Source organism: Dermochelys coriacea, chromosome 14, assembly GCF_009764565.3.
Source record: "Dermochelys coriacea isolate rDerCor1 chromosome 14, rDerCor1.pri.v4, whole genome shotgun sequence".
Taxonomy (NCBI): Eukaryota; Metazoa; Chordata; order Testudines; family Dermochelyidae; genus Dermochelys; species Dermochelys coriacea.
Window position 1 is genome coordinate 34,372,647 of NC_050081.1, and position 25,760 is coordinate 34,398,406.

At 44.9% G+C, this 25,760-nt stretch overlaps 10 protein-coding genes across 18 annotated transcripts in view; 5 read left to right on the top strand and 5 right to left on the bottom strand.

Annotated features, from left to right (window-relative positions):
• Positions 1–25,760, top strand: part of LOC119843336 (butyrophilin subfamily 1 member A1-like) — a 1,931,986-nt gene that overhangs the window by 1,188,167 nt on the left and 718,059 nt on the right. The gene's annotated exons all lie outside the window — the stretch shown is intronic.
• The window catches only part of LOC119843287 (zinc finger protein 850-like), a 1,467,609-nt gene that overhangs the window by 597,424 nt on the left and 844,425 nt on the right, over positions 1–25,760 (bottom strand). The window lies entirely within an intron of this gene.
• Positions 1–25,760, bottom strand: part of LOC119843319 (zinc finger protein RFP-like) — a 555,398-nt gene that overhangs the window by 521,991 nt on the left and 7,647 nt on the right. The window contains exons 2-7 of one of the 3 annotated variants that reach the window (XM_043496857.1): positions 21,938–22,283; positions 14,601–14,885; positions 12,817–12,921; positions 12,202–12,222; positions 11,826–11,932; positions 9,766–10,556 (exon numbers count right to left, since the gene is read on the bottom strand). In XM_043496857.1, the coding sequence (XP_043352792.1) occupies positions 10,548–10,556; positions 11,826–11,932; positions 12,202–12,222; positions 12,817–12,921; positions 14,601–14,885; positions 21,938–22,283 (873 nt within the window). In that variant the 3' untranslated portion in view covers positions 9,766–10,547. Of the gene's footprint in view, positions 1–9,765; positions 10,557–11,825; positions 11,933–12,111; positions 12,223–12,816; positions 12,922–14,600; positions 14,886–21,937; positions 22,284–25,760 lie in introns of those variants that run through there. The other 2 variants (XM_043496858.1, XM_043496860.1) reach the window with 2 other exon arrangements.
• Positions 1–25,760, top strand: part of LOC119843341 (E3 ubiquitin-protein ligase TRIM7-like) — a 430,179-nt gene that overhangs the window by 376,788 nt on the left and 27,631 nt on the right. The window lies entirely within an intron of this gene.
• Positions 1–25,760, top strand: part of LOC119843274 (zinc finger protein 850-like) — a 1,382,451-nt gene that overhangs the window by 299,630 nt on the left and 1,057,061 nt on the right. The gene's annotated exons all lie outside the window — the stretch shown is intronic.
• LOC119843356 (zinc finger protein RFP-like) overlaps positions 1–25,760 on the bottom strand; it is a 1,128,717-nt gene that overhangs the window by 282,434 nt on the left and 820,523 nt on the right. The gene's annotated exons all lie outside the window — the stretch shown is intronic.
• The window catches only part of LOC119843308 (butyrophilin subfamily 1 member A1-like), a 910,188-nt gene that overhangs the window by 263,672 nt on the left and 620,756 nt on the right, over positions 1–25,760 (bottom strand). The gene's annotated exons all lie outside the window — the stretch shown is intronic.
• The window catches only part of LOC119843334 (E3 ubiquitin-protein ligase TRIM39-like), a 707,078-nt gene that overhangs the window by 163,735 nt on the left and 517,583 nt on the right, over positions 1–25,760 (bottom strand).
• The window catches only part of LOC119843309 (butyrophilin subfamily 1 member A1-like), an 845,206-nt gene that overhangs the window by 107,895 nt on the left and 711,551 nt on the right, over positions 1–25,760 (top strand). The window lies entirely within an intron of this gene.
• LOC119843327 (E3 ubiquitin-protein ligase TRIM11-like) overlaps positions 1–25,760 on the top strand; it is a 790,215-nt gene that overhangs the window by 18,737 nt on the left and 745,718 nt on the right.

Genomic DNA, 25,760 nt, shown 5'->3' on the forward strand with positions numbered 1-25,760 from the left:
GGAAATTCTTCTACCTCTTTTGAAAAATCATCTGTAGCTGTCAGTACATACTGGTATTGCTTCTGGGATACTGGATATAGCCTGATTAAATCTGCACCCAGCAATTCCCAGGGTTTAGCAACCTATGTGCAAGAACACAGGCTAGAGTTCTCATTTGGATCTTTCCTATTACATTTTTATTATAATCCCATATATAGTAAGCAAAGTAAACATTATAATGTGGGTTCTATAATAGATGATGTCTCCACACAGTCAGAATCTAACTTTTGGTGTCCTTCAGAAGTAAATAAATACAGGACAAATTTCTGCAACTGAGAACTTGCATAAATACACCTTGCAGAGTCGGCGAGTTATATGGGCCCGTGGTGCTCGTGCTCCAGCAATATTCAGGGCCCGGGAGCCTGGGTCCACCAATGTTTGGGGCCGGGTCTCTGTCCCAGCCCCACCTGCTGCCCCCATGGGCCTCCCCTGGAGCACCCCCGGCCCCGCCAGCTGCTCCACGCAGTGCTCCCTCACCGGCCGCTGCTGGCTACAACAAAGGGACCGGCGCTGGCGGCAGGCTGAGCTGGCTGCTGCGCCTGCGGAGGGAGGAGAGGACGAGGTGCACATGTGATGGCAGTCCCCCCCGGCAACTACGGGGAGATGACGCCAACTCCAAGGAGGCTTCCTGGAGTCTGGACCTGAGCAGCTGGGGCATGGGTCTGTGTTGGACTCGTGCCCCCACCCCCAGTCACCCCTCCTGCCCCATGCTTAGCAAGGAGATGCCCCATCCCCCACCCCCAGTGATGCTATGGTGAGGGGCAGCAGCAGGGGAGAAGGTGCACACGTGACAGCAGCCCCCCCCACCTTCTGTCACCCACCACAAGGGAGGCAAGGGGGGTCCTGGACCTGAGCAGCTGGGGCTTGGGTGAGTGTCGTGACACCCTGCCCTACCCTCCCTCCGCAGTTACCACTCCTGCCCCTGGCTGGGCAAGGGGCAGCCCCATCCCCCACTGGACAATGACAAAAAGTGTTTACTGCCTCCTGAAGAACATCGCAAAAGAAGGGGTGATGTTTTGTTTTAATTTTAGAAACGATTTGCTTTTGAGGGCTATTGATCCAAGAGTGCTGGGTTGTTTCCGTATTCAAAAAAGTATTAATAAAGTTGATATTCTTAGTTAAATACATTTTTCTTATCATGGTGATATTGTGGAATAGAGGGAAACTGTTAAAGACGTCCTGTTTCCAGTCCACTTTTACAGTATTTTAAAAAAATATATATCGGCTTAAAAGGCAGGTGTGAAGGTCCCACTAGGCTCCTCTCTGCGTCTTTAGGAGCCTAAATAACTTTGCAAACGTGGCACAGAGACTAAGGGGCAGATTTTAGAAGGTCTGTAGACACCTAAAGATGTAGCTTGGCATCTAGTGGGATTTTCAAAAGCACTTAGGTGCCTAACTCCCATTGGAAGCGAGGTGCCCAGGCACTTTTGAAAATTCCCCCAGAATGACTTGGCCAGCTCACCACAAGCTGCTCCCCCCCCCACACACACACACAGGGTCCCACTTGGGCACTTACAATTTTTGGCCTCAACTTTTTTTTATTATTGTGTCAAATTCAGAAAATTGCAGTGGGATTTCAGAATGTTCTAGGGGAGGAGACCTAAGTTCCCTCATTTTAAAGCCTCCCTCACAGCCTCCCAGAGAAGCCCAGTGGGATTGGCTCCAGGCCTGGCTTGGGGGGATTCCCAGGTCCCCTCAGGACAAATAACTGCATGGTCTGACTCCTAAAGACAAGCCGAGCCCAGGATCCCAGTGAGTGCAATGGGGCCAGTGAGCAACAGGGAATGTCCCGGCATTTACTGCCCTAGGGACTCGTTGCCCAGGGCGAGGAGTGAAACAGCCACAGGGGCCAAGAGTGAGAGCACCAGGGCCTGCTGCACGGGCTGCTTTGTGCTGCCAACTTAGCTGTGTCAGGGAAACTGGTCCCAGCATGATGGAGGGAGGGGTAGGGATGGGGAGTGGGGAGAGCTGGGGAAGGGCAGTCAGTAGCTGGGCCAGGGGAAGGGGAGGGAGAGCCCAGCCCCAGGGTTGTGTGAGCGAGGGGCCCAGGCTGGGTGAATGGGACTTGGGAGCCCAGGAAGCTGTTCAACTATCTCCCCACCTCAGCCTCTTACCTAGCTTATACCCCACCCCATATTCTTTTATATTTGCACCTGTCTCCATGCCTGGATGCCCACCCTGACCTATTGCCCTGGGCCTACAGACTTCTCCTTCCATACACCCATTAGTGAGCCCCTGAGCCCAGCCCCGCTTGGGAGCACCCAGGGCAGGGACCATACAACATGCCCAGGGCACTGAGGGGGCTACAGAAATAATATGGAATAATAGAAACACCAGTAATTCTTCAGGCAGAGCAAAGGCATAAATAAAAGGCAAGAGACCAAGACCAGGTGGGGCGGGGCCGGGAGAGGACAGAAGGGCTGAAAGCAGAGCTGGGGAAATCATGTGCAGAATGTGACGTGTCCAGTGATCTCAGCTTCTGTTCCCGTTTGTCAGCTGCCCACACACTGATCACAATTTTCTCAGATTTATTTGCTCAAATATGTTTGTCAAACACGTTGATTTCTGTGGGGTTAGTTATGATTGGACACACAGGTCACATGGGATTGTTTCTGTTTCTTGATTGGCTGAATTTAACTCTTAGAAACAGGTTTTTGGTGCAAATATTTGTGATTAATGCTTGGGTGGGGTTCCTTGCATGCTGAAAGTTATACACATACTTAAGGACCTTGTTGGGTCAGGGTCTAAATGTTCAGACATTGCTTCCTACGAATATTTTATAACATTTGGTAGAAATCCTTTGTTTGCATGGACATTCCTGCCAGCAAGCGCCGTCGATGGAATATGCATGGGATGAATGCAGAAGGGGTAGGAGCTAAAGGGAATTCATGGGGAGTCAGGCACCTAACTCACGCAGGCACTTCTGAAAGGCTCCAGTCTGCATCTTTAGGAGCCTAAATAGCTTTGCAAATCTGGCACAGAGACTAAGGGGCAAAGTTTTGAATGTCTGTAGTCACCTAAAGATGTAGTTAGGCATTTAGTGGGATTTTCAAAAGCACCTAGGTGCCTAACTCCCATTGGAAGCTAAGTGCCCAGGCATCTTTGAAAATTCCACTAGGCGCCTATCTGCATCATAGATATCAACACATCTTGGAAACTCTGGGCCTAAGTGACTTTCCTAAGGTCACTCAGGGAGTCTGAAGCAGAGCAGGGAGTTATGCACCTTAGCCCAGAACTCCCTTCAGATCCGTACTTGAAGCGTCTCAGATCCCCTGAGCTCTGTCAGCACAGGCAGTGATGTGTTTAATTACTGTTCCCTAGTAGTGTGTTCTGGGGCACACAGGCTCAGCGTTTCTGGTACCCTGACTCAGGGCCCATCTTTCAGATAATAGTTCAATGATGTGCAATAAAAAAGGAGACTCTGGCCTCAGAGGCTCCCCTCTGCAGCTCAATAAACTGTTACCCTTTGTACCCCATGCTTGCCACCTGCACCTTTCTGCTGCTGTTACCAAAGGTCGTCATCTCAGCAGGATCATAAACGATGAGGGAGGGGAGGTTTCAGAGTGGTAGCCGTGTTAGTCTGTATCAGCAAAAAACGACGTTGCGGCACTTTAGAGACTTAGAAATTTATTTGAGCATAAGCTTTCGTGGGCTAGAACCCACTTCATCAGATGCATGAAGTGGAAAATGCAGGAGCAGGTATAAATACATGAAAAGATGGGAGTTGCCTTGCCAAGTGTGAGGTCAGTCTAACAAGACAATTCAACTAACAGTAGAATACAAAGGGAGGAAAAATAACTTTTGTAGTGTTAAAGAGAGTGGCCCATTTCAAACAGTTGACAAGAAAGTGTGAGTAACAGAAGGGGGAAATTAGTATGGGGGAAATTAGGTTTAGGTTTTGTAATGACCTAACCAGCCCTAATTCAGTCTTTATTCAGGGCTAATGTGATGCAAATTAATTCCAGTTCTGCAGTTTCACGTTGGAGTCTGTTTTGGAAGTTTTTTTGTTGAAGAATTGCCACTTTTAGGTCTGTTATTGAGTGACCAGGGAGATTGAAGTGTTCTCCTACTGGTTTTTGAATGTTATAATTTCTGATATCAGATTTGTGTCCATTTATTCTTTTGCATAGAGGCTGTCCAGTTTGGCCAATGTACATGACCGAGGGGCATTGCTGGCACATGATGGCATATATCACATTGGTAGATGTGCAGGTGAATGAGCCTTTCAGGGTTCCTTCCCCACTCTGAACTCTAGGGTACAGATGTGGGAACCCGTAGGAAAGACCCCCTAAGCTTATTCTTACCAGCTTAGGTTAAAAACTTCCCCAAGGTACAAACTTTGCCTTGTCCTTGAACAGTATACTGCCACCACCAAGCGTTTTAAACAAAGAACAGGGAATGAGACCACTTGGAGATGTCTTCCCCCAAAATATCCTCCCAAGCCCTACACATCCCCTTTCCTGGGGAGGCTTGAGAATAATATCCTAACCAATTGGTTAAAAAATCATCAAAGACCCAAACCCCTGGATCTTGGAAGAATGGAAAAATCAGTCAGGTTCTTAAAAGAAGGATTTTATTTAAAAAAAAAAAAAGAAAGGTAAAAATCATCTCTGTAAAATCAGGATGGAAAATACTTTACAGGGTATTCAGATTCAAAATATAGAGGATCCCCCTCTGGGCAAAACTTTAAAGTTACAGAAAACGAATAAACCTCCCTCTTAACAGGGAAAATTCACATCAAACAAAAGATAAACGAGTCCACCTTGCCTGGTTTCCCTCTACTGGTTGCAATATTGGAGACTTGGATTAGGATGGTTTGGAGAAGATGGATTTCTGTCTGGCCTCTCTCAGTCCCAAGAGAGAACAAACACGTAAACAAAGAGCACAAAACAAACGCCTTCCCCCCCCACCAAGATTTGAAAGTTTCTTGTCCCCTTATTGGTCATTTGGGTCAGGTGCCAGCCACGTTAGCTGAGCTTCTTAACCCTTTACAGGTAACAGGATGTTGCCTCTGGCCAGGAGGGATTTTATAACACTGTATACAGAAAGGTGGTTACCCTTCCCTTTATATTTATGACAGAGCCTTTGATGGTGTGGCTGATGTGGTTAGGTCCTATAGTGGTGTCCCTTGAATAGATATATGGACAGAGTTGGCACCGGGGTTTGTTGCAGGGTTTGGTTCCTGAGTTAGTGCTTTTGTTGTGTGGTGTGTAGTTGCTGGTGAGTATTTGCTTTAGGCTGGGGGGCTGTCTCTAAGTGAGGACTGGCCTGTCTCCCAAAGTCTGTGAGAGTGAGGAATCGTCCTTCAAGATAGGTTGCAGATCATTGATGATGTGCTGGAGAGCTTTTAGTTGGGGGCTGTAGGTGATGGCTAGTGGCATTCTGTTCCTTTCTTTGTTGGGCCTGTCTTGTAGTAGGTGACTTCTGGGTACCCTTCTGGCTCTGTCAATCTGTTTCTTCATTTCAAAAGGTGAGTATTGTAGTTTTAAGAATGCTTGATAGAGATCCTGTAGATGTTTGTCTCTGTCTGAGGGATTGGAGAAAATGCAGTTGTATCTTAGAGCTTGGCTGTAGAAAATGGATCGTGTGATTTGGTCTGGATGAAAGCTGGAGGCATGTAGGTAAGTCTAGCAGTCAATAGGGTGGTGTTTATGTGACCATCGCTTATTAGCACTGTAGTGTCTAGGAAGTGGATCTCTTGTGTGGACTGGTCTAAGCTGAGGTTGATGGTGGGGTGGAAATTGTTGAAATCATGGTGGAATTCCTCAAGGGCTCCCTTCCCATGAGTCCAGATGATGAAGATGTCATCAATGTAGCACAAGTGGAGTAGGGGCGTTAGGGGACGAAAGTTGAGAAAGCGTTGCTCTAAGTCAGCCATAAAAATGTTGGCATACTGTGGGGCCATGTGGGTACCCATAGCAATCCCGCTGACTTGAAGATGTAAATTGTCCCCAAATCTGAAATAGTTATGGGTGAGGACAAAGTCACGAAGTTCAGCCACCAGGTTTGCCATGATAGTATCGGGGATACTGTTCCTGATGGCTTGTAGTCCATCTATGTGTGGAATGTTGGTGTAGGGGGCTTCTACATCCATCATGGCTAGGATGGTGTCTTCTGGAAGATTACAAATGAATTGTAGTTTCCTCAGGAAGTCAGTGGTGTCTCGAAGATAGCTGGGAGTGCTGGTAGCATAGGACCTGAGGAGAGAGTCCACATAGCCAGACAATCCTGCTGTCAGGGTGCCAATGCCTGAGATGATGGGGCATTCAGAATTCCCAGGATTATAGATTTTGGGTGGCAGATAGAATACCCCTGGTCAGGGCTCTAGGGGTGTGTCAGTGTAGATTTGTTCCTATGCTTCTTTAGGGAGTTTCTTGAGCAGATGGTGTAGTTTCTTTTGGTAATCCTCAGTGGGGTCAGATGGTAATGGCCTGTAGAATGTGCTGTTAGAGAGTTGTCTAGCAGCCTCTTGTTCGTATTCTGACCTATTCATGATGACAACAGCACCTCCTTTGTCAACCTTTTTGATTATAATGTCAGAGTTGTTCCTGAGACTGTTGATGGCGTGTTCTGTACGGCTGAGGTTATGGGGCAAGTGATGCTGCTTTTCCACAATTTCAGACCATGCACGTCGGCAGAAGCACTCTATGTAGAAGTCCAGTCTGTTGTTTCGACCTTCTGGAGGAGTCCTCGCAGAATCCTTCTTTTTCTAGTGTTGGTAGGAAGCTTTCTATGGGTTAGTGTGTGGTTAGAATACCCTGGGAATGGTGGGTAGAGCTAGACATTAACTAGGGTATCTTGATAACTTTTTCCCTTAATTTTGAAATGCAATTTTTCTCCCTTGTTCTCACTGGACTGAGCCTATTTTCTTGGAAAAAAATAATGTGGCCAGATGCCGCTGCCCCATTCTGTGAGTGTGATGTGCCTATCTTCCACCTAAGCACCCAAGTGAGTCATGAACCGGGGAAGATTGGCATTCAGCTGCTGATCTTGCATATGGGGCCTGATCCTCCCAGCATGCCTACCAGATTGGGTCCCATTCAAACAACTGTCCAATGGAAGAGGTGGTGGTGCCCACCTTATAACTTCAAGCCCAGTGGTTAAAGCCCTGAGCTGGAATATGGGGAACCCACGCTCGGTCCCACCTCTCTACCAGGAAGTATTTGAACTGTGTGTCTCCCACCACTCAGATGAGCGTGTTAATCATTCTGACGGGGTCCCCAGACTATGGGAATGCTGAGCCCTCTGTCCCACCAACCTGAGCTTCCCCTCACACTGTGATGCTGACAAGAAGCTACAAACCTTTGGCAGGTGCTGCCCTTACTCCACCATCCACCGGCAGGGACTCACCCAACCGAGTTACATGAATGCTTTTGCGAGCAACTCATGAACCAACAATAGAGAGGCTCCAGCTGATTCCCCCAGCTCCTCAGCCTTGCACCCTAGAACCTTACCATCTTTCACAGAAGCCTGGCCAGTGTCAGTTCATTTCACCCAGTCCGCCCCTCCCTTGATGTGGAGAGGACACACACTAGCCTTTGTAAACTGACCTGAGATTTCCGAAGCACTTCAACCAAAATACACTGTTTTAAGTAAAATATAAAAGAGATTTATTAGCTACAGAAAGATTATTTTTAAGGGATTATAAGTAGCAAGCGTAGAGATCAAAGTTGGTTTCTCAAGAAATAAAAATAAATTTGCAGTCTGAGTTCTACAAACTAAATAGGATTTCAGTCAAGCAGTGTCTCACCCTGACAGATGGTACAAGCATGCTACAGATCCTCACTACACAGCCTGGACTTGCCTTCCAGGGACCCTCTTCCCCCATTCAAAGTCTTTGCTCTTCAAACGTTCCTCCAGGTGTCGAGTTGTTTGGGGGATGTGGGAGGGGGGGAAGGAGAGGGAAGAAAAGCCAAGTATTAAGATCCTTCAGCTCTCCTGTTATAGGTGTTCCACTTGGGATAAATAATGACAGAGGGATGGGAACAGAGTGGTTGGATCTGGGGTCTCCCCCTGCTCAGGTGGGTGCCCCAACCGTTGGACTACAGAGACATTCTCTTTCTCTCTCTGTCCCAGTGACTGTTCCACTGTAGATAAACACTTAAATGGACATTGGCCAGAAAGTGAGAATGACTCTGGGGTCCTGTGGTCAGGGAGTCCATATGAGAGGTGGGAGCTCTTGAGGCCAGTCCCCCAGCTCCAGTCACTCCTTCATTATTTACTGACAGTGAGCCAGCTGCAATAGGGGAGACTGAAGAATCCCACCTTCAGACTGTACCATAGCTCAGTAGTTGCAACACCCACCTAGAAACTGAGTAACCCCAGTTTAAATCCTTTCTCCTTCTGTAGCAAAGATGGGGGCATTGAACCTGGGTCTCCCACATCCCAGGCAAGTGTGCTATCACTGGCTTAAAGTTATGAAGTGGCTAGCAGCACCAAAACAGCCCCCACCTCTCCCTCCACCCACAGGTTGTGTGCAGCGCAGCAAAGGCCTAACTCATTCCTAGAAGAAATGCCTCAGGCGGTGGGTTCCCATTCATGGATTGCTAAGCAGAGGTGGGTGCCCCCCAGCAATGCAGACTTAGGCATTTATCTTTGAGAGAGGGGCGGGGCTTAGGACACACCCCTGTTGTTAGTATCTCCCATTGGCTAGTTTAGATGGCTCTCCACCTAGCGTGCCGGCTCTTGTGGATGGCATTTTAAGGTATCTGTCTGTCTCCATTCATCGTATAGGGAGACTAGGTGCCTAAGTCAGGCTTTGTGGGTCATAGTGTTGTTCTTGTGATGTTCTAGGCACCTAAAAATGACGTGAAGTGATGCCCAGAGTTGCAACATCTAAGTCCCTTCATGGATACTACCCCTAGTCATTTAAATTAGAAGCTCACAGAAAACAAAGTCACAGCCCTAGCCGAGGGTAGGGTGTCTCCCTTTAGATCCCATCTTTTAGCTCATGTCCACCCTAGAGGAAAGGGTATTTTTTTTTCGCGCAATAGCAAACACGAGTTGGTGATGTCATTATACAGTCCTAGCGAAGGTGAGGCAAGGGATGCTTTCACCTCAGTGTAGCTAACCAAGGTGACCGATAACCCTCCCAAACCTCCCCCAACCCACAGAATACTTCTTGACCAGTTACCCTGAGGTGAAACCACCACTTGCCTTGTCTACACACGGATTGTACAATGAGAGAGAGAAATGTGCACCCTCGTGTAAACAAACCCCCAGAAACTGTCTCTCGAAGCAGGTCCCATCCCATGAACACTGCCCTGGACACCACAGCAACTGCTGATGGGCAGAAGAAATGTGAACAGCATACATAGTTCATATCTTTTTAGCCATCTCTGAATAAATTCAACACCTCTGGAAACAAAGAGAAGAGTCAGCATCATGTGTTCATCCACCTCTCTACAGAGCCCAGCTGAGGAATTCCTGATTTACATGGCTATAGACAGCATAAGACAGAGCACAGACTGGATAGCAACATAGCCCAGCAAAACCCCAGCTCTCATCACGGGGACATACTGGTATAATGCCTGCTGGTGCTGGGGGGACACAACCAAGTAGGAAAGCAAATCCCACAATTCTACCCCCAACAATTGCAGCTGGAAAACTAAAAAGGGACACATCAGAATTGTTTTTCATGCTTTATTTACCATGAATACACATCAGAGTGAAAAGGAGCTGAGAAACAGCTTCAATACTCACACCAATGGAAAACAGACCCACAGGTTTTGGGAACAGTTTTTTTTTTTAATGACACTGAAATGGCAACAAAGTCAAGGAAGTAACATATGAAATTAATGAGTGACAGTCTCACCTTCAGTGATGTTCTATAAATATCTGTGCTGTGGGGTAGGAGGGTGGGAGGTTCCAGGGGACATAGAATTAAGAGGCCATAGGACTGGGTGGACAGGATGATGCCAAGATCATAGATACTTGGGTGTGTGAGGCTAGACAGGCTGATTTCAGGGTCCCCAGTGGGATATACCCCCTGTCTCTCAGGGACACAGTTTGAGCTGGCTTTCCATCCCCAGCCAGAGCCAAGGGCGGATTCTCTCCCCAGGGACGGAGCCCGGCGGGAAAGTGAAGATCAGGGCCTCATCTCCAGCATTGATAAATGTCACCTGCCCCTGTTCATAATCCAGACAAACCCGGATCCTGCTGGGGGCCTGGCTCAGGTCTAGGGGGGTCACAGGGGATGTGAGAGCCCGATACTGGCCCTGCCTCTGATCCACAGCCCAGATCCCCTCCTCAGGGCCTAAGGCTGATCTCTCCCTTCCTCCTCACAGACTCTCTGGCCACCCCCACAGCCCAGAGTAGCCCCACCCCGACCTCCACCTCCCAGTAATGTCTCCCTGAGGTGAACCTCTCACAGCCCAGCACACAGTGCTCAATGTCAAATCTCTCAGGATTGTTGTTGTCGGGCAGATCCTGCCATGTGTCTGCCCATCTCACACTTTTCCCATCCTTAGACAGGACAAGTTCTGGATGAGCCGTGTCTGGATCCAGCGTCACATTTGCTGGGGGAGAGAGAATCAGAGCGTTAGGGGCACAGCTCCACCCTGGGGGAGTGTTTCATCATATCAGTGACAGAATCTGTCCCCGCTGGAGTGTGAACCAGGAAATCTCCTTCCTCCAGGATTTACCTGGCTCTGAATGGGGAGCAGCTCTGAGATCTCAGCATTCACTCCTGAGTTTCACTCCCCAGTCAGAGACAGGTCAGTGACAGAGCATAAAGATTTACTGACCCAGTCCTGAGACTCAGAATCTTTCCCCTCGTGCACTCATCTATCTCCAGAGTGGGGATTAGAGACCCTGGAAACACAGAGAAGCCCTAGAAGATTTCCCCTCACATCATTCACATGGTCACAAGTATCTTTTCTCTGATGTACCCTCCCTCCCTTGTATTTAAAGTCCTGGAGCTTGGATGTCTCTTGTTGACACCAGCCTGACGCCTGCTCCATCCTGCCACATATCGGAGATCTGTCGATAATGACACGATTCCATAGATTCCCTAATTAAAATTCTGTAACTAGTCATCAGGGCCAGACAAAGAGAATTATCGCTCTAGATTTCATTTCTAACATAGAGATTTTATTTATGAGCAAGGGGCTTCTACAAGAGAAGAGAGTTAGTGGTGGAGGGGCTGATATAATGATGAATGGAGAACGTGGATGAGATGGTTAAAAACAGCAGAAAGTTGGGATCTATGGAGAGAGCAGAAAGGGGAGAGCACTATGGATGGAGAAAAGAAGCACAAGCTGAACACTGATCACAGGGACTCCTTGGTTTGAACTCATGTATCTGGTCAGGGCTCTTGTTCCTCTGCCTGACACTAGGGTGGGGATCCTAAGAAACAGTAAGTGCTCAGGTTTCAGAGTAGCAGCTATGTTAGTCTGTATCCATAAAAGAAAAGGAGGACTTGTGGCACCTTAGAGGACTAACAAATTTATTAGAGCATAAACTTTTGTGAGCTACAGCTCTGATGCATCCGATGAAGTGAGCTGTAGCTCACAAAAGCTTATGCTCTAATAAATTTGTTAGTCTCTAAGGTGCCACAAGTACTCCTTTCTTTTTAGTAAGTGCTCAGTCACTTGGAGCAGGGACGTTTCCAGAGTTATGGGAGCAATGTGTAAGGAGGACATGTGAGGATGGTCCATTCCTCTCTCTCCTTTGAACCTCAGCATCCTCCCTTCTTCCACCTGGGAAATATTATAGTTTTCTCCTTGTTTATTTGCACAGCGAAAGGGAGCAGGATCCTCCATTGACTAAATATGATTTTTAATTACCTGCATCACCCAGGGATCTCCTCCACTCTGGAAGCAAACACATAAATGGGGATGAGAATTAAGCCAGACAAATGCAGTATCAATAGGATTCATCATCATAGAAAAGGCTGTATCAGTGAGAGAAACAAATAATAATAATAAAAAAACACCACCCTTACCTAGTTCTGTTTGAAGTGTACCTAAATAATAAACAAAAAAAAATGCCACACTCAAGACACATGTACAGTACTGGCTTCCTACCCATTACCGACGTAACGAGTTATGCAATTAGTATTGGTTGTATTGCTTATGATTTTCAAGTTGACATTGTCAAGTTGACATTCAAAAATCTTTCATAACATAACATTGGTTCTGCCAGGAGAAAAACTGAACTTACTGATAGTGTTGAGATGTTTCCCTAAAAAAGAAAACATAAGTACAATTATTAGAGACGTTTTCAGTGACTCCAGATTTAAAGGATCTTTTCACGAGTCCCTCAAGTAATGATAATGTTGCCCCTCTACCAAGCTGGTTGCAGCTCTCCAGGGACTGTATGTTGGGTCCCAGTGGAAGAGAAATCAGTGACACAGAGTCTGGGTACCTTCTTAGTGTAATTTGATTATTTATACACATAGACCTGTCCTAGAACAGATATGGTCACAAATAGCACACAGGCAATCAAAAACCCCATAAGGCAGGGATTTTCATAGGAGCCTAGGGGAGTTAAGAGCCAAAGCCTAACTACCTCAGGCCCCACTGAAAATCTAGTTAAACTAGTGCAAACCTAGTTTTAGGCTTATCTTAAGATGAATAGGAACAGTTTAAACTAAACTGAAGTAAGATCTTCTTAAATTGATATGTGTCCACATAGGAGCTTGCTCTGGCTTAAAAAAAAATCCATTAAATTCACACCTTAAGCTGGTGTAACTTTCTCACATAGAAAAGTCTAAACTGGCTATTCTAAGGAGAAATCTCATTCTGATTACATGGTATTTCCCCTTTGGAGCTTTACCTTTTAATTTGAACAGAAAAAGAGTAAGGCCGACGAACACCAACAAATCACCAAAGTCACACTCCAACCTACCATCCAGGGAGATACTCTTGGGAAAAAAAGAATCTGAAACACAAAGCCCACATTAGTTTGAAAACAGTAATAACCAACAGTACACGTTTATTGTAGGAAAATGCATCACATCAGGATTTGTGTCAAATACGTGTGGAAAAATTTGCTCCCTGCAATATAAAAACTGGCAGAAACCAATGTAAAAAGAGGTTCTGCTCACACTCTTTTGGTAGTACTGAATGATGTATTAAATACTAAATACCACCCTACACCTCATCCCCTCCTCTCTCTTTCTCTCTGTAGGTGGAGCTAGTCACATCACTTGTTATTAAAGTTGCTCAACACTTCCCATTATAGGTCTTCTTTTCGTTTGCTCATTACTTTGCCAAACTTTACCATTTGGGGAGAAAATTTCCATGCTGGGTGTCTGCCTCAGGCTGAACCTTTTTTTTTTTTTTTTTTTTTTTTTTTTAAAGTTTCAGCCAAAATGGTTCCACTATTTCTGAGAATGGGGTTAGAGAACAACACATTGTTCTGATACTTAAAAAAAGAAAAATCAGTGTGTGTGCGCGCACATGGGTATGTGTATGAATAATTATATATAATTAGTAGTGGGCTTGTTTATATTTTAATTCTGCTTCCCTTACACACGTTCTTAATTTTGTTGACTAACCGGGGCCTTTGACCCCATCACCCAAGCCAGGAGCCAATTCAGGGAAAAGTGATTCCTTCTTTTTATGAAATTAAATACTACAGTTAAAACATGTAGGAAGAGAAATTATAGTTACTCATTAAATTTCCCAACAGAAAACTTACATGTAAGTAAAATTTAAACTTTTGTAACACCAGGGAATTTCAGAGTAAAAGAAAATCTGAGGCTTTAGGAGTGGAAATCAATAATTAAGGGAGAGCAGATAAATATCCAAATACTCTTCACTTCAGCATAGGAATTCCTGGCATAGGAACTGATCCGCTCAACGGGGGCATAGGAACTGATCCAAATCCTACTGATGTCTTTAACGGGCTTTGGATCAGGCCCACAGGGTTTTGTTGTTATGGCAACCTCTTTCCCTGTGAAGTTTGCTAAAGGGTGAGAAATCAACTTCATATTAAAACGTGGACCTTTTAGTGAGTGACACACTCAAATGATTGTTCCCGGGGCTCCAGACTTTCATGGCCCTGCCTTGCTTCTGACCTGCCATGAACAGGTCTAACTATTTCCTCTGTGTTGAAGAGATCACAGTATATCACATCTCCCTCTGCATATTCACTGGGGCAAGAAGCCTACTTGATCCACCAGTCCACTAGGAAGCAGAAAGTCCAACCAATCAGTAGGGCCCCCAATATACCTTACCACTGCCCTATGGTGACTGGATGAGAATGAAAATCTAATGTGACTTTAAATATCCATTAACGTAATGTGGGTCTACAAACACTAACCATCATGTTTGAATCACAATAATATACATATATAGTGTTACTACAGGGCACTTCCTGCATTAACATGTTTGGATTTCTTTTAAATTTAACCTAACCCGAATCTACTGGGTTTAAAATGCTTGTTTGGGGATAACTACAATATCCCTGGAATGCATTTTATCCTAAGTGTGCTCTCAACCTAAACTTTATCTTAATGTAGCTTTTTGTGAGAGAATATTTTTACTTTTGTATTATTTAACAATCTGATTTCTTCCTTTTGGATATTACAGTGTGGGGTTTTGGTGGTTACTGACCTGATATATAAAATGTTATTGATTCTTTTTCTTGGTTCAGGTGGGTGTTCCTTATAGCACAGGACAAATTCTTGTTTGAATTTTCTGTTATAATGATTGAATTTTTTATTTCAAAGAGACCATCTTGCTCTTCAGATTTGGTTTCAGTTGATGAAGATAAAGGCTGCCCTTTGAGATTTCTCCACAGCACCTCAGGCTCTGGGTACCATCCGGCTGACTGACACACCACTTGGATCCCTCCATCCTGGTGACCCTCAACAGAGATGCGAGGTGCAGAGCCTGAAGCTAAAATGAATCCGTGTTAAATCAGATAAATATACTGCCCAGCATATAAAAGTTTACATTTTCAATAAAATGATTGAATACACTTTCTTTATGGCTGATATTCATGGAAACATGTCTTCAACAGGACTTAAGCACTTGTTAAACCTTTGCTTAACTGTGCTGCAGTACAGAGGCCTCTGAGGTGGAAGTGAAAGCCTTACAGAATGTTGGAGCGTATATCAGCAGTGTTGTAGGTGATGTGAAGGGGGGCAAGAATTCAGAGATTTTCTCCTTGATTTCTGATTTTATAATGTTGGAGGCATGTTTGTTATGCTTATTACCATCCGGGTGGCCAATGTGAGGTAGCTATTTGCTCTGAGACGTCTTAATGGTGCTCCAGGGAGTTGTGGGGCATGTGAAGGAGTTTCTCAAGATGGCAGCTCGGTTAGTTGTCACTGTGAACATGTACCAGAGTAAAAGATCCCCTTTTTTAGTTCTAATCTCTTTTGGGTCTCCATGTCCACTGAAGGCAGGAGAAGGAATGGGCTTAATCTGCAGCAAGGGAGATTGAGGTTCGATATTAGGAAAAGCTTTCTAACTGGAAGGATAGTTAAACTCCAGAACAGGCTTCCAAGGTTGACTGTAGAATCTCCGTCATTGGAGGGGTTTTTTAGACCAGGCTGGACAAACCCGTCAGGGATGGTCTAGATTTACTTGGTCCTGTGTCAACATAAGGGGGCTGGACTTGATGACTTCTCAAGATCCTTTCCAGCCCTACATAGGCGATGAGGATAAAATGAAAACAACAGGCACCAAGTTCTAGACATTGCGTGAGTAAGTGAAAACTTTTTTTTTATTGTAAAGAAAAAATGGCTGCATATAGAAAAAAATGAAAGAGTATATGTATACCAGGAGGACTGGATTCAGTACTCAGAGACACAGACTCTCTCAGTACTTCATCACAAATGATACAGACGATGATAACAAGAAACACGCCATTTATTGAGCGTTTGTAGAGCAAAAACCTATACACAAATCCTTTCGAGGACTTTAAATTATTATGGTAAATTTTTCCCAACTTGACATCTATATTGGCTCCATTACACAAACTGTTATAGAATGGAAGAAATTCCAGTGGGGTCAAAAAATAGCTTTTCAGAAGCAAGGAAATTACTAAAGTCATAAGACTGGCCATACTGGATCAGACCAATAGTCCATTTAGCTCAGTAATCTGTCTTCCAACAGTGGCCAATGCCAGGTGCTTCAGAGAGAATGAACAGAATAGGTGATCATCAAGTGATAAATCCCCTGTCACCCCATTCCCAGGTTCTGGCAAACAGAGGCTAGGAACACTTCAAGAGCATGGTTTTACATCTCTGCCCATCCAGGCTAATAGCCATTGATGGACCGATCCTCCATGAACTCATCTAGTTCTTTTTTGAACCCTGTTATAGTCTTGGCCTTTACAACATCCTCTGGCAAAGAGTTCCACGAACTGACTGTGTGTTGTGTGAAGAAATATTTCCTTTTGTTTGTTTTAAACTGCTGCCTATTAATTTCATTTGGTGATCCCTAGTTCTTGTGTTATGAGGAGTAAATAACTCTCCCTTATTTACTTTCTCCACACTGTCATGATTATATAGACCTCTATCATATCGCCGCTTAGTTGTCTCTTTTCCAGCTGAAAAGTCCCAGTCTTATTAATCTCTCCTCATACGGAAGCTCTTCCATACCCCTCATCATTTTTGTTGCCCTTTTCTGAACCTTTCCAAGTCCAATTCAAGATTGTGGGCATACCAGGGGTTTATATACAGGCAATGTGATATTTCTGCCTTATTATCTATCCCTTTCCTAATGATTCCCAACATTCTGTTAGGTTTTTGACGGCCGCTGCACATTGAGTGGATATTTTCAGAAAACTATCCACAATGACTCCAAGATCTCTTTCTTGAATGGTAACAGGTAATTTAGACCCCTTCATTTTATATGTATAGTTAGGATTTAGTTCATTAGGATAGTCAGAAAGGACTAGTATTGTCTGGTGACAGGTCACCATATGAGGTGGGTGCGGTACTAGCCCACCAAATGTCAGCTGAATCTGAGCATCCCATCAGTTATGCACCAAGGTCACCAGCTCCAGCAGAAAATATTATTATTCCCAACTAAAATGAAAAGGGCTAGCTGTGGTTTGTGGGGTAAGAAGTTCTACTCTTACCTATATGCCAGGCATTTTTTTTTAATACACTCAGACCATTAACCTCTGAAAGGTCTGTATGGTGAGAGCAAACCTGTACCCCAATGGCATCTGCCAGAATCCAGAGATGGACTCGCTTATCAGTTTATGACTATGAGTTTGAGTATAAACCTGGGAAAGCATTCACCAATGTGGATGCTCTGAGTACATATTGAATAGCCTGGCCAAAGTACCTCAGCGTACAGAAACCTTCCTGCTTATTGCACTACTGTTCACTTCTCTAATTGATGCAGCGGAGATAAGAAAGACAGAGAGGGACTGTAGTGGGGTGGCTGCCCCACTCCTATGCTAGATAGGGCTTCAGCAGGCCAGAGAGGCTGCGCAGGTGGGTGGCCAATCTGAGAAGGCCTGCTAGGGAGCCAATCAGAGGCTGAGTAAGAGGCAGCCAGCCAGGGCAGGCAAGGCCCTATATAAAGGGCTGCCCAGGCAAGAGGCAGGCAGTTGCCCTCAGGTCTTCAGAAGGTGAAGGTCTGTCTTCTGTGTGAGGGGACTAGCTCCAGGGAAAGCACAGCAGGAAACTCCAGCCTGGTACCTGCCAGGCTGCAGGCCCTGAGGGAAGGGCCTAGCTGGTGCAAAGGGGACCAAAGGGGAAGCAGCCCATGGAGAAAGGCAGACAAGGGGAGAGAAGGAGGGCAGGAAGGCTGCAGCCAAAGGGTCCCTGGGTTGGGACCAAGAGTAGATAGTGGCCCTGGGTCCCCCCCTTGCACATACACCCAGCTATTGTACATGGCGGTAGTGGACTGCCACCAGACCCCTGACACAAGGGGTTAGACTTGGGGTGTTGTTGGCTGCTGCAGCTAGGCAAAGTGAAAGACTGCTGATAACCTCCCCCCGAAGGGGGTGAGCAAGGACTAAGGGGCACTGCCGCAAGAAGTGAGCAACGTGGGTCCAGGCTCCAATGGAGGGCAAGAGATAGATGGGACACCACCAGTGGAGGGTGCTCCACGCTGGACTGAGCTAATTCCCGAACGAGCCAGCAAGAGGTGCTGCGGTGGTGAATCCCAACCCCGTCACAGGCACCCATTATTGTCTCAAGTCCAGTGACTGGTTGCGAATGGCTGGACAAAGAGGGTAGGTATAGAGCTCCAACCTTATTATGTCCAAATGGAGTTTAAGTGTCCACGATGGGTGCTTATTATTAAAGCCCTGGGTGATCATACCTCCAGTAAGTAGACCAATGGTGCTAACATTGTTACATGAAGCACATCCTGGCTTGGCATGCATGAAGGGGCTCGCACACAGTCATGTGTGGTGAGCCAGAATGGATCAGGAGAGAGAGACTGTGGTGCGACAGTGTGGGCTTTGCCAGTCCAGGCTCTATGTTCCACCGCAAGTTCCTTGCCCCATGGGAAGTGGCCTCATCAACCCTGGGCAAGGTTTCCTGTAGACGGTGCTAGTACATGTACAGGAAAATGTTTTTTTAATAATAATTGATGCCCATTCTAAATGGATTGAGGCACATGCAGTGCCCTCCTCTACAGCTAATCCTGATGGAATTCTGCACGCCTGCGAGGCTACAGATTTCTTATGGTGCACAGACATCTGAGCCCCCCATGCAGAAAAATGCAGAAGAAAACTGTGGGATACATGCAGCTCTTCCTGGGCTGCCCAGATGGTGCATCTGTTCCAGCACACCTGGAGCAGCCATCAGAGATGCGAATCACTGCAGGGTGGTAAGGGGGGGCTCAGCGTGCATGCCTGCATGGGAGATGTTAATCACCATCAGGGGGTGATTGCTGTGCATGCATGAGTGCCAACAAGCAAGAGAGACTCTGTCCCTCTCTCTTGCTAATGTGGCTTGCCCAGCACAGAAGGATAAGGCTTCGGGTTGTTAGGCATGAGGCAGGCTCTGTCCTGAGGCAGAAATGTAGCAGCCTGTTTGCTTATGTTCCTTCATTGCAACAAAGCAACCAGCTGTTTTGCCAGGGTTGGAAATGCAATCTGCTAGTGCTATCCCTTAAATGCCTGGAGGCTTATTTATAGCAGACAACAGAAGTTGGATTAAAACAAAATTCAGTCAGTTTTTGCTTGAGAAGGGATAAGGTATGAAAGAATAAGAGTTTGCTCTGTGCATTCCTGAAACACTGTTTCAATGCTCGAAATAAAACACTGTTCTTGATGTAAAAAAAACCCCAAAACATTGTTAATGGTACTATTGATGGTTGGTTAATCTCATTCTCTGAGGCAGAAATGTAGCAGCCTGCCTGCATAGTAACATTGTTAATGTTCCTACTATTAATTAACTATTCCCATTCTCAGTCTATTCTCCCAGGAGCATAAAACCTGTAAAAGTTTTAAGGCTCCTTTACATTGCCAGGCCTGGAGCATCCATGGAGTCGGCACCTATGGTACTGAGCATGCTCCAGGGGCCAGGGTGTAAAGAAATTTTTCAAGATGGAGGCTGTTTGGTTGTTTATGTGAAGCTGTAGCAGAATAAGAGATCTCCTCCTTCAGTTCTAATCTGGTTTGGGTCTCCATATACTACAGAATTCTACACTTTAAAAGTTTTGCTTTCAGAGAGTCAGATTGTAAGGCCAGACAGGACTACTGTGATCATCTGGTCTGACATTCTAACACAGACCATGGGGCTTCCATTAATTCATTCTGTTTGCCAGAAGCTGGGAATGGGCGACAAGGGATGGATCACTTGATTGCCTGTTCTGTTCATTCCCTCTGGGGCCCCTGGCACTGGCCACTGTCAGAAGACAGGATACTGGGTTAGATGGACCTTTGGTCTGACCCAGTAGGGCAATTCTTGTGTTCTAACTGTTTTTTCAAGTCCATAAACTGTGATTCAGCTAGAGCACTTTTTATAACCACAGGTATTAGAGCTTGTGCAGTGTGTCTTGATGGAAATGTAACAGTCAGTAAACAGTGTTACTTTTTGGTTTTTTAATATTTTAATGCAATTGTGGTGAGGAAATGTGCTCTTTTCACTACTGGTCCCAGCCGAGACCAATTGCAGATCAGCTGATACCTGCAGCAAAGAGTGGCATATTTTGGGAGCAAAGTCATCTTTAGGCCTGCCAGAACCCTGCTGTGGATTTTCAGAGTTTGTTCTGATAACATTTAACAGCATAAGCAGAATTGCATATGTGTAGTAATCATGTTTGTGAGGAGAAAAAAAGATAAAAGTAACAAAAAAGCAAGAAAAGATTGAAGTAACACTAAACCTGTACTGACAGAGGAGTAGAGAACATGGAAATGGGAGACTAATTGCCAAGGCTAATTCCCCACTCTGGCACTTCAAGTGCAGAGGGTGGGGGCCCGCAATGACTCTAAAAATTAATACTTGCCACTCTAGGCTTGTACTACTTCAAAGGTTACATTTCTCTGACTTTGGATTGGTAGATGCTGCCACCACCCAAGTGCAGAACCCCTCTGAGAGCCCAGGAAGGCGCAGTTGGGAATTCCTTCCTGTAGGGTACCCTTAAGCCCTTTCTCTCTCTCTCTCTCTCACACACCTGCCCCCGGGAAGAGTTGAGAAAGGAAAAAAATAAATCAGCTGTTGCCACCAGCTAATTAAAAAAAAAGTGCACAAACCTCTTAAACAAAAATCCAATCCTGTTCTTAAAAAAGGTAAATTTTATTTTTAAAAAAACAGAATATATAGGGGAACTCAGGCTACTGCTAGATTTTAAAAGAGTAACTACAAGGATTAAGCACCAAGAATAGCTTACTTGAGGTCCAGTTTAAAGGTTACATGCAAAACAAAAGCACCTGGGGTTAGCACAGGGGAATCCACAAGCCATAAAGAAATAAAAGGAATAAACCTAAATCACTTCTTCCTAGACATTTCCTGATCTACTTGCGTATCTGGGTATGAGTAGTTTCTAGGCATGATACTGATTTTCATACCTGGCCCAAGCTTCTTACAGCATAGCTGCTGCCCTGTCCACCTCTCCCTGGAGAGCATGACAGACAGACAAAAGGGGAGTCTTTTCTCCATATTAAAAGTTCTAGCCTTCCCATTGGCTCTTTTGTCCAGGTGCCCATTCACTTCCTTTTACCTATGCATAGCAGTGAGACTTTAACTGTTTACAGGTAGAGCATTAGAGACAGCTACTAAGCGGGATTTTATAGCTATGGCTGGCTGCCCAAAAAGGGAGCTACCGCTCCCCCTCCCCATGTATCACAGTGATACATACATATAATATAACCAAGTTATAAATATTTTTGGTTAATAAAGGGAGATTGAAGCTGTATTGTCCATTGTTGGAGGTGACTGACAAGATCATCCCAATGAGATTCCAGCCTGTGAGTAATTGATTGCTACTTGCTGAGTGTTTTGCCTTAAAGATTTGTTAGACCCACTTGCTCAGTAAGTGAATCTCAATCCAACAACATGAACTGTTCATCTGTTCATACTAAAACATTTTCAATTAAATTTAAGGATAATGGCCTAGAAAAATCTTGCCTCTCTCTCTCTCTGGCCCAATGACTTTTCTACTGTTTATAAATATTTAAACAGTCATTGGGCCAGAGAGACTGTAGTCCAGGGGTTAGGGTACAGCCATGGGAGGTGGGAAAACCCCAGTCCAGACCCCCTCCTCCAATGGTTTGTCCAGATTGGATAAATAATCAAAGATTAATTAGAGGAGGACGACTAGCCCTTGGGTCTCCCACCTACCAGGTGGGTACCCTAACCACTGAACTACAGAGAGTCTCTCTCTCACCTAATGACTATTTAATTTAATGACTACTTTGGGATCTCAGGGGCACCAATTTGGACTGAAGTGGGGAGTTAGGTGCCCAAGTGCTTTTTTGGGTCTGGTTCTAAGAGCCATCTAAAAAGAGACAACAGACACATGTTACTGACCTGCTACCTTCAATTCCAATACAGCTTCTTCATGAAAGACACCATCTTGAACAAAACAGCGGTACTGTCCTTCATCAGAAAGTCTGATATTGACAATTCCCAAGGCAACATTCCCATCCACAATGCCAGCTTTCAAAAGCTCCGTCCTTCCATGATATTCTGGCATCTGCTGCCCATACTCATCCTTTCCATGCTGATACAGGTGCACAAACGAAGTGAACTCAGATCGGAACCATCTCACCTCCATGTTCTCAGCACTCATCTTGGGGGATAGGTGACAGGGTAAAATAATATCCTCACCCATGATGGCAGTGACAGGGTGATCAGGTCCAATCACTGAACCGGGCTGTAAAATGCACCAGGGCAAAGAAAAGATAAAATAAATATATTAAATATTCTGTGCATCTATTGCAGTGCTCTGTCATTGAATAGGATGTGTCCTGAATTTATATATGAATTTTACAACAAACAATGCATTTGGATAACCATAATTTGTATATCCATATTAGTTTAAATCAGTGGTTCTTAACCTGGGGTGCACACACCCCCTGGAGGTGCGAGATGCCCTTTCTAGGGGTGCGAGACATGCCAGATTTTTTTTTTTGAAGGTAAATCATCGAAAACACAAATTAAGCACAGGCACGTAAGTACAACTACTTTGTTTAATCAAACCTATGTATTTATTAACAAGTTTTTTGTTTGTATATTACAGTAATCGTTAAAAGTATTTTCAAGTTTTTAAGCTAATGGTAGTGAAATCATCTCGCTACAAAATACAGTGTACCGCCACGTTGCGGGATATTTCTTGACACATGCACAGATGATGTGGCAGCTCCACGGCTTTGTTTGAATTCAGTTAGCCGCTGTTAGCGTGCCGGTTACAGTTTACTTCCATAGCAAAACTCCGCAACATCTCTGGGTTGTACTTGTGCATTTCTGTGTGCCTACTGTACTATTTGTGGTGAGTAATAACAAAACTATTTTACATATATTTAATATGCATTTAAAAGTGTATAGGCCCCCCCATCTCCATTTACATATTTTTTTCATTTCAGTAACCCTTGCCATGTTGAAGAAAGGCAAATGGGATGATGACTATGTTCGTTATGGGTTCACTTGTACGACAGAGAAGGATGGAAATCAACGACCGCAATGTGTACTGTGCGGCTCATTATTTTCAAATGCCATTTATCTTAATGCGATGAGCCAGGATATCTTGCAGCAAGTTCTAGAAGATATCAAAGCCAGTCCTCTTAAAGTGAGTATTCAGCTTGATGAGTCAACCGATGTTGATGGCTGCAGTCAGCTGTTGGTGTTTGAGCGGTACATAAAGGAGAAAGAAATCTTAGAAGAATTCTTGTTCTGTGAACCATTGCAATTAACTACGAAAGGAATCTATGTGTTCAGTCTCCTCAGACTTCTTTTTGAAGCATAAGATAATATTTGACGTGTGCGGATCAATTTGCATGCTAGGGGAAAAAAAAAATCAGGATTTTTTGCCTACGTAAAGAAAGTACCTCATATCATGATCACACGTTGTATGTTGCACCGTCTTGCACTTGCCGCAAAGACTGACTACAAAATTGAAGGATACTTTGTCTACTGCGGTGAGTGCAGTAAACTTCATCAGAGGACGTGCTCTAAATCATCGCCTCTTCCATGCTTTTTGCGAAGAAATTGGGGCCGAGCACACTGTCCTTTTCCATACAGAAGTGAGGTGGCTTTCCCGTGGCTGAATGCTTACTCACATTTTTGAAATGTGCAAAGAAATAAGTCAGTTTCTTTTAATCAAAGCAGTAATTTAGTTGATGACTTTGAAAACAGAGTTTATCCTTTGCCTAGTGTACATGGCAGATGTATTCACACACCTAAATGAACTCAAACACATCTATGCAAGGAACTAGGATGAACACGGTAACGACCAGAGAGAAGTTATCTGCTTTTATTCGGAAACTTCCAGTTTGGATAAAGCCTGTTGAGGAGAAATTTCACTTTCTTTCCTTTTCTTGAAGAAACAGTTGTTTCGGAAAACGAAGGAATGCATTGCAACTGAAGTGACAAAGCATTTGCAACAGTTGAGAGACTCTTTCCAAGGATGTTTTTCCACTGGAGATCTTGATGTGGCAAGGAAATGGATACTGGATCCATTTCTTTTTAACCTGGATTCCATCAATGATAGTGATTTCATGAAAGATGATCTCATTGAATTTGTTAGTCTCTAAGGTGCCACAAGTACTCCTGTTCTTTCTTCATCCACCCATGGAGAAGTATGTGCAGGAGGCCTTGTCCCATTGCTTGGAAAGCTGGAAGAGGGAAATAATGTAGCCGACATGAAGATCCCCAAGGGTCATCTCCTGGATCCCCCCGAAAGACACTTTGAATGGGCAGATCTTTATAACGCTGTCACTCTTAGCATTACGTTGGTAACTCATTTGTGTTTATGTTCACTTCTTTTAACCTGTAAATAATTCATTTCTTTTTCTTAGCTAATAAGCCTTTTGAATAGTTTATTATAGGATTGGCTTCAGGCATTGTCTTTGGTGTAAGATCTAGGATACCAATTCATCTGGGGTAAGTGACTGGTCTCTTGGGACTGGAAGTAACCAGTGCATGATTTTTAGTGTAAGTGACTATTTATCACTAAGCCCAGTTTGTCTGGGTGACAAGATAGGCTGGAGAGTCTGAGGAGACTGTCTGTGACTCCATGGTAAGACTGGTATAGTGACTCAGGAGTTTACATTTGTTACTGGCTTGGTGAAATCTAATTACAGACCACACCGCCAGCTTGGGGTGTCTGCCTTGTTTGACAGTCTGCCCTGAGGAAGGCACTCATGGCCGTGAGTCACTCCAGACCGCGTGACAGTGGCTGAAGAGTTATTAATCCTGAAATCATGGGGAGACATTTTAATGTTACCCCATTTCAACCTCATCAGCTAGTCAAATTTTTGGAGCCTCAGGGATGTTCCTGTTGGATGTACGCCAGGCCTACACTACAGCGTTAGGCCAATTCAAGGCAGCTTACGTTAGCCTAACTATGGAAGTGCTACACTTACATTTTGTGCCTTCTGACATAACTACCCCGCTACACTGACTTAACTCCACCTCCACAAGCGGCATAGAGTCAAGGTTGATGTAGTTGAGTCAACGCAGTGTCAGCGTAGACACTGCATTGCTTACATTGACTGTTTCCGGCTCTCAGGAGCCTTCTTACAATGCCCTACACTGACAGTACAGTCGATACAAGCACTCCTGGTGAGGATGCACACCACCGATACAAGGAGCAAAGCGTATACACACACACATGTATGCCAATGTACGTTAGGTAGATGTAATCTTTTAGCGTAGACATGCCTCAACTAATTGGCATAGCCTGGTATTCTCTTTAATGCAAGCTCATTTATTGAAAAGAAATGTACCAAGTCCTGCTTTTCCAAATGCAGGAGGAACCAAGAACAAATGGAACAGTTTCGTAGCTTACAGTCCCAACCCTCCCTAACCAACAGACCCAGAAGTTCTCTCTCTCTCTCTAGCTTTTCCCAGGGTCGCACTGTCCTCACAGGTTCCTGCTTGGCTTCCTTGCTTGTTTGTCTCCACCTCTCTCTCTCTCTTCTTGTCTGTTCTCAGTTGTGTGTGTTCGTGCTCTCACACCCCCATTTGGTCAAAATACCCAGAGGATTCCTCCCTGCCCATGTCCTTTTACCCTTCACACTATTAGTGCTAGTCTCTGGGCAGACTATTAAGCCTTGTTTTAGGTGTAGCGCCTTTTACTGCCTCTTACAACTATCTGATGCGTGAATGCAGCCTTTCACTTAAGTTTGAATAA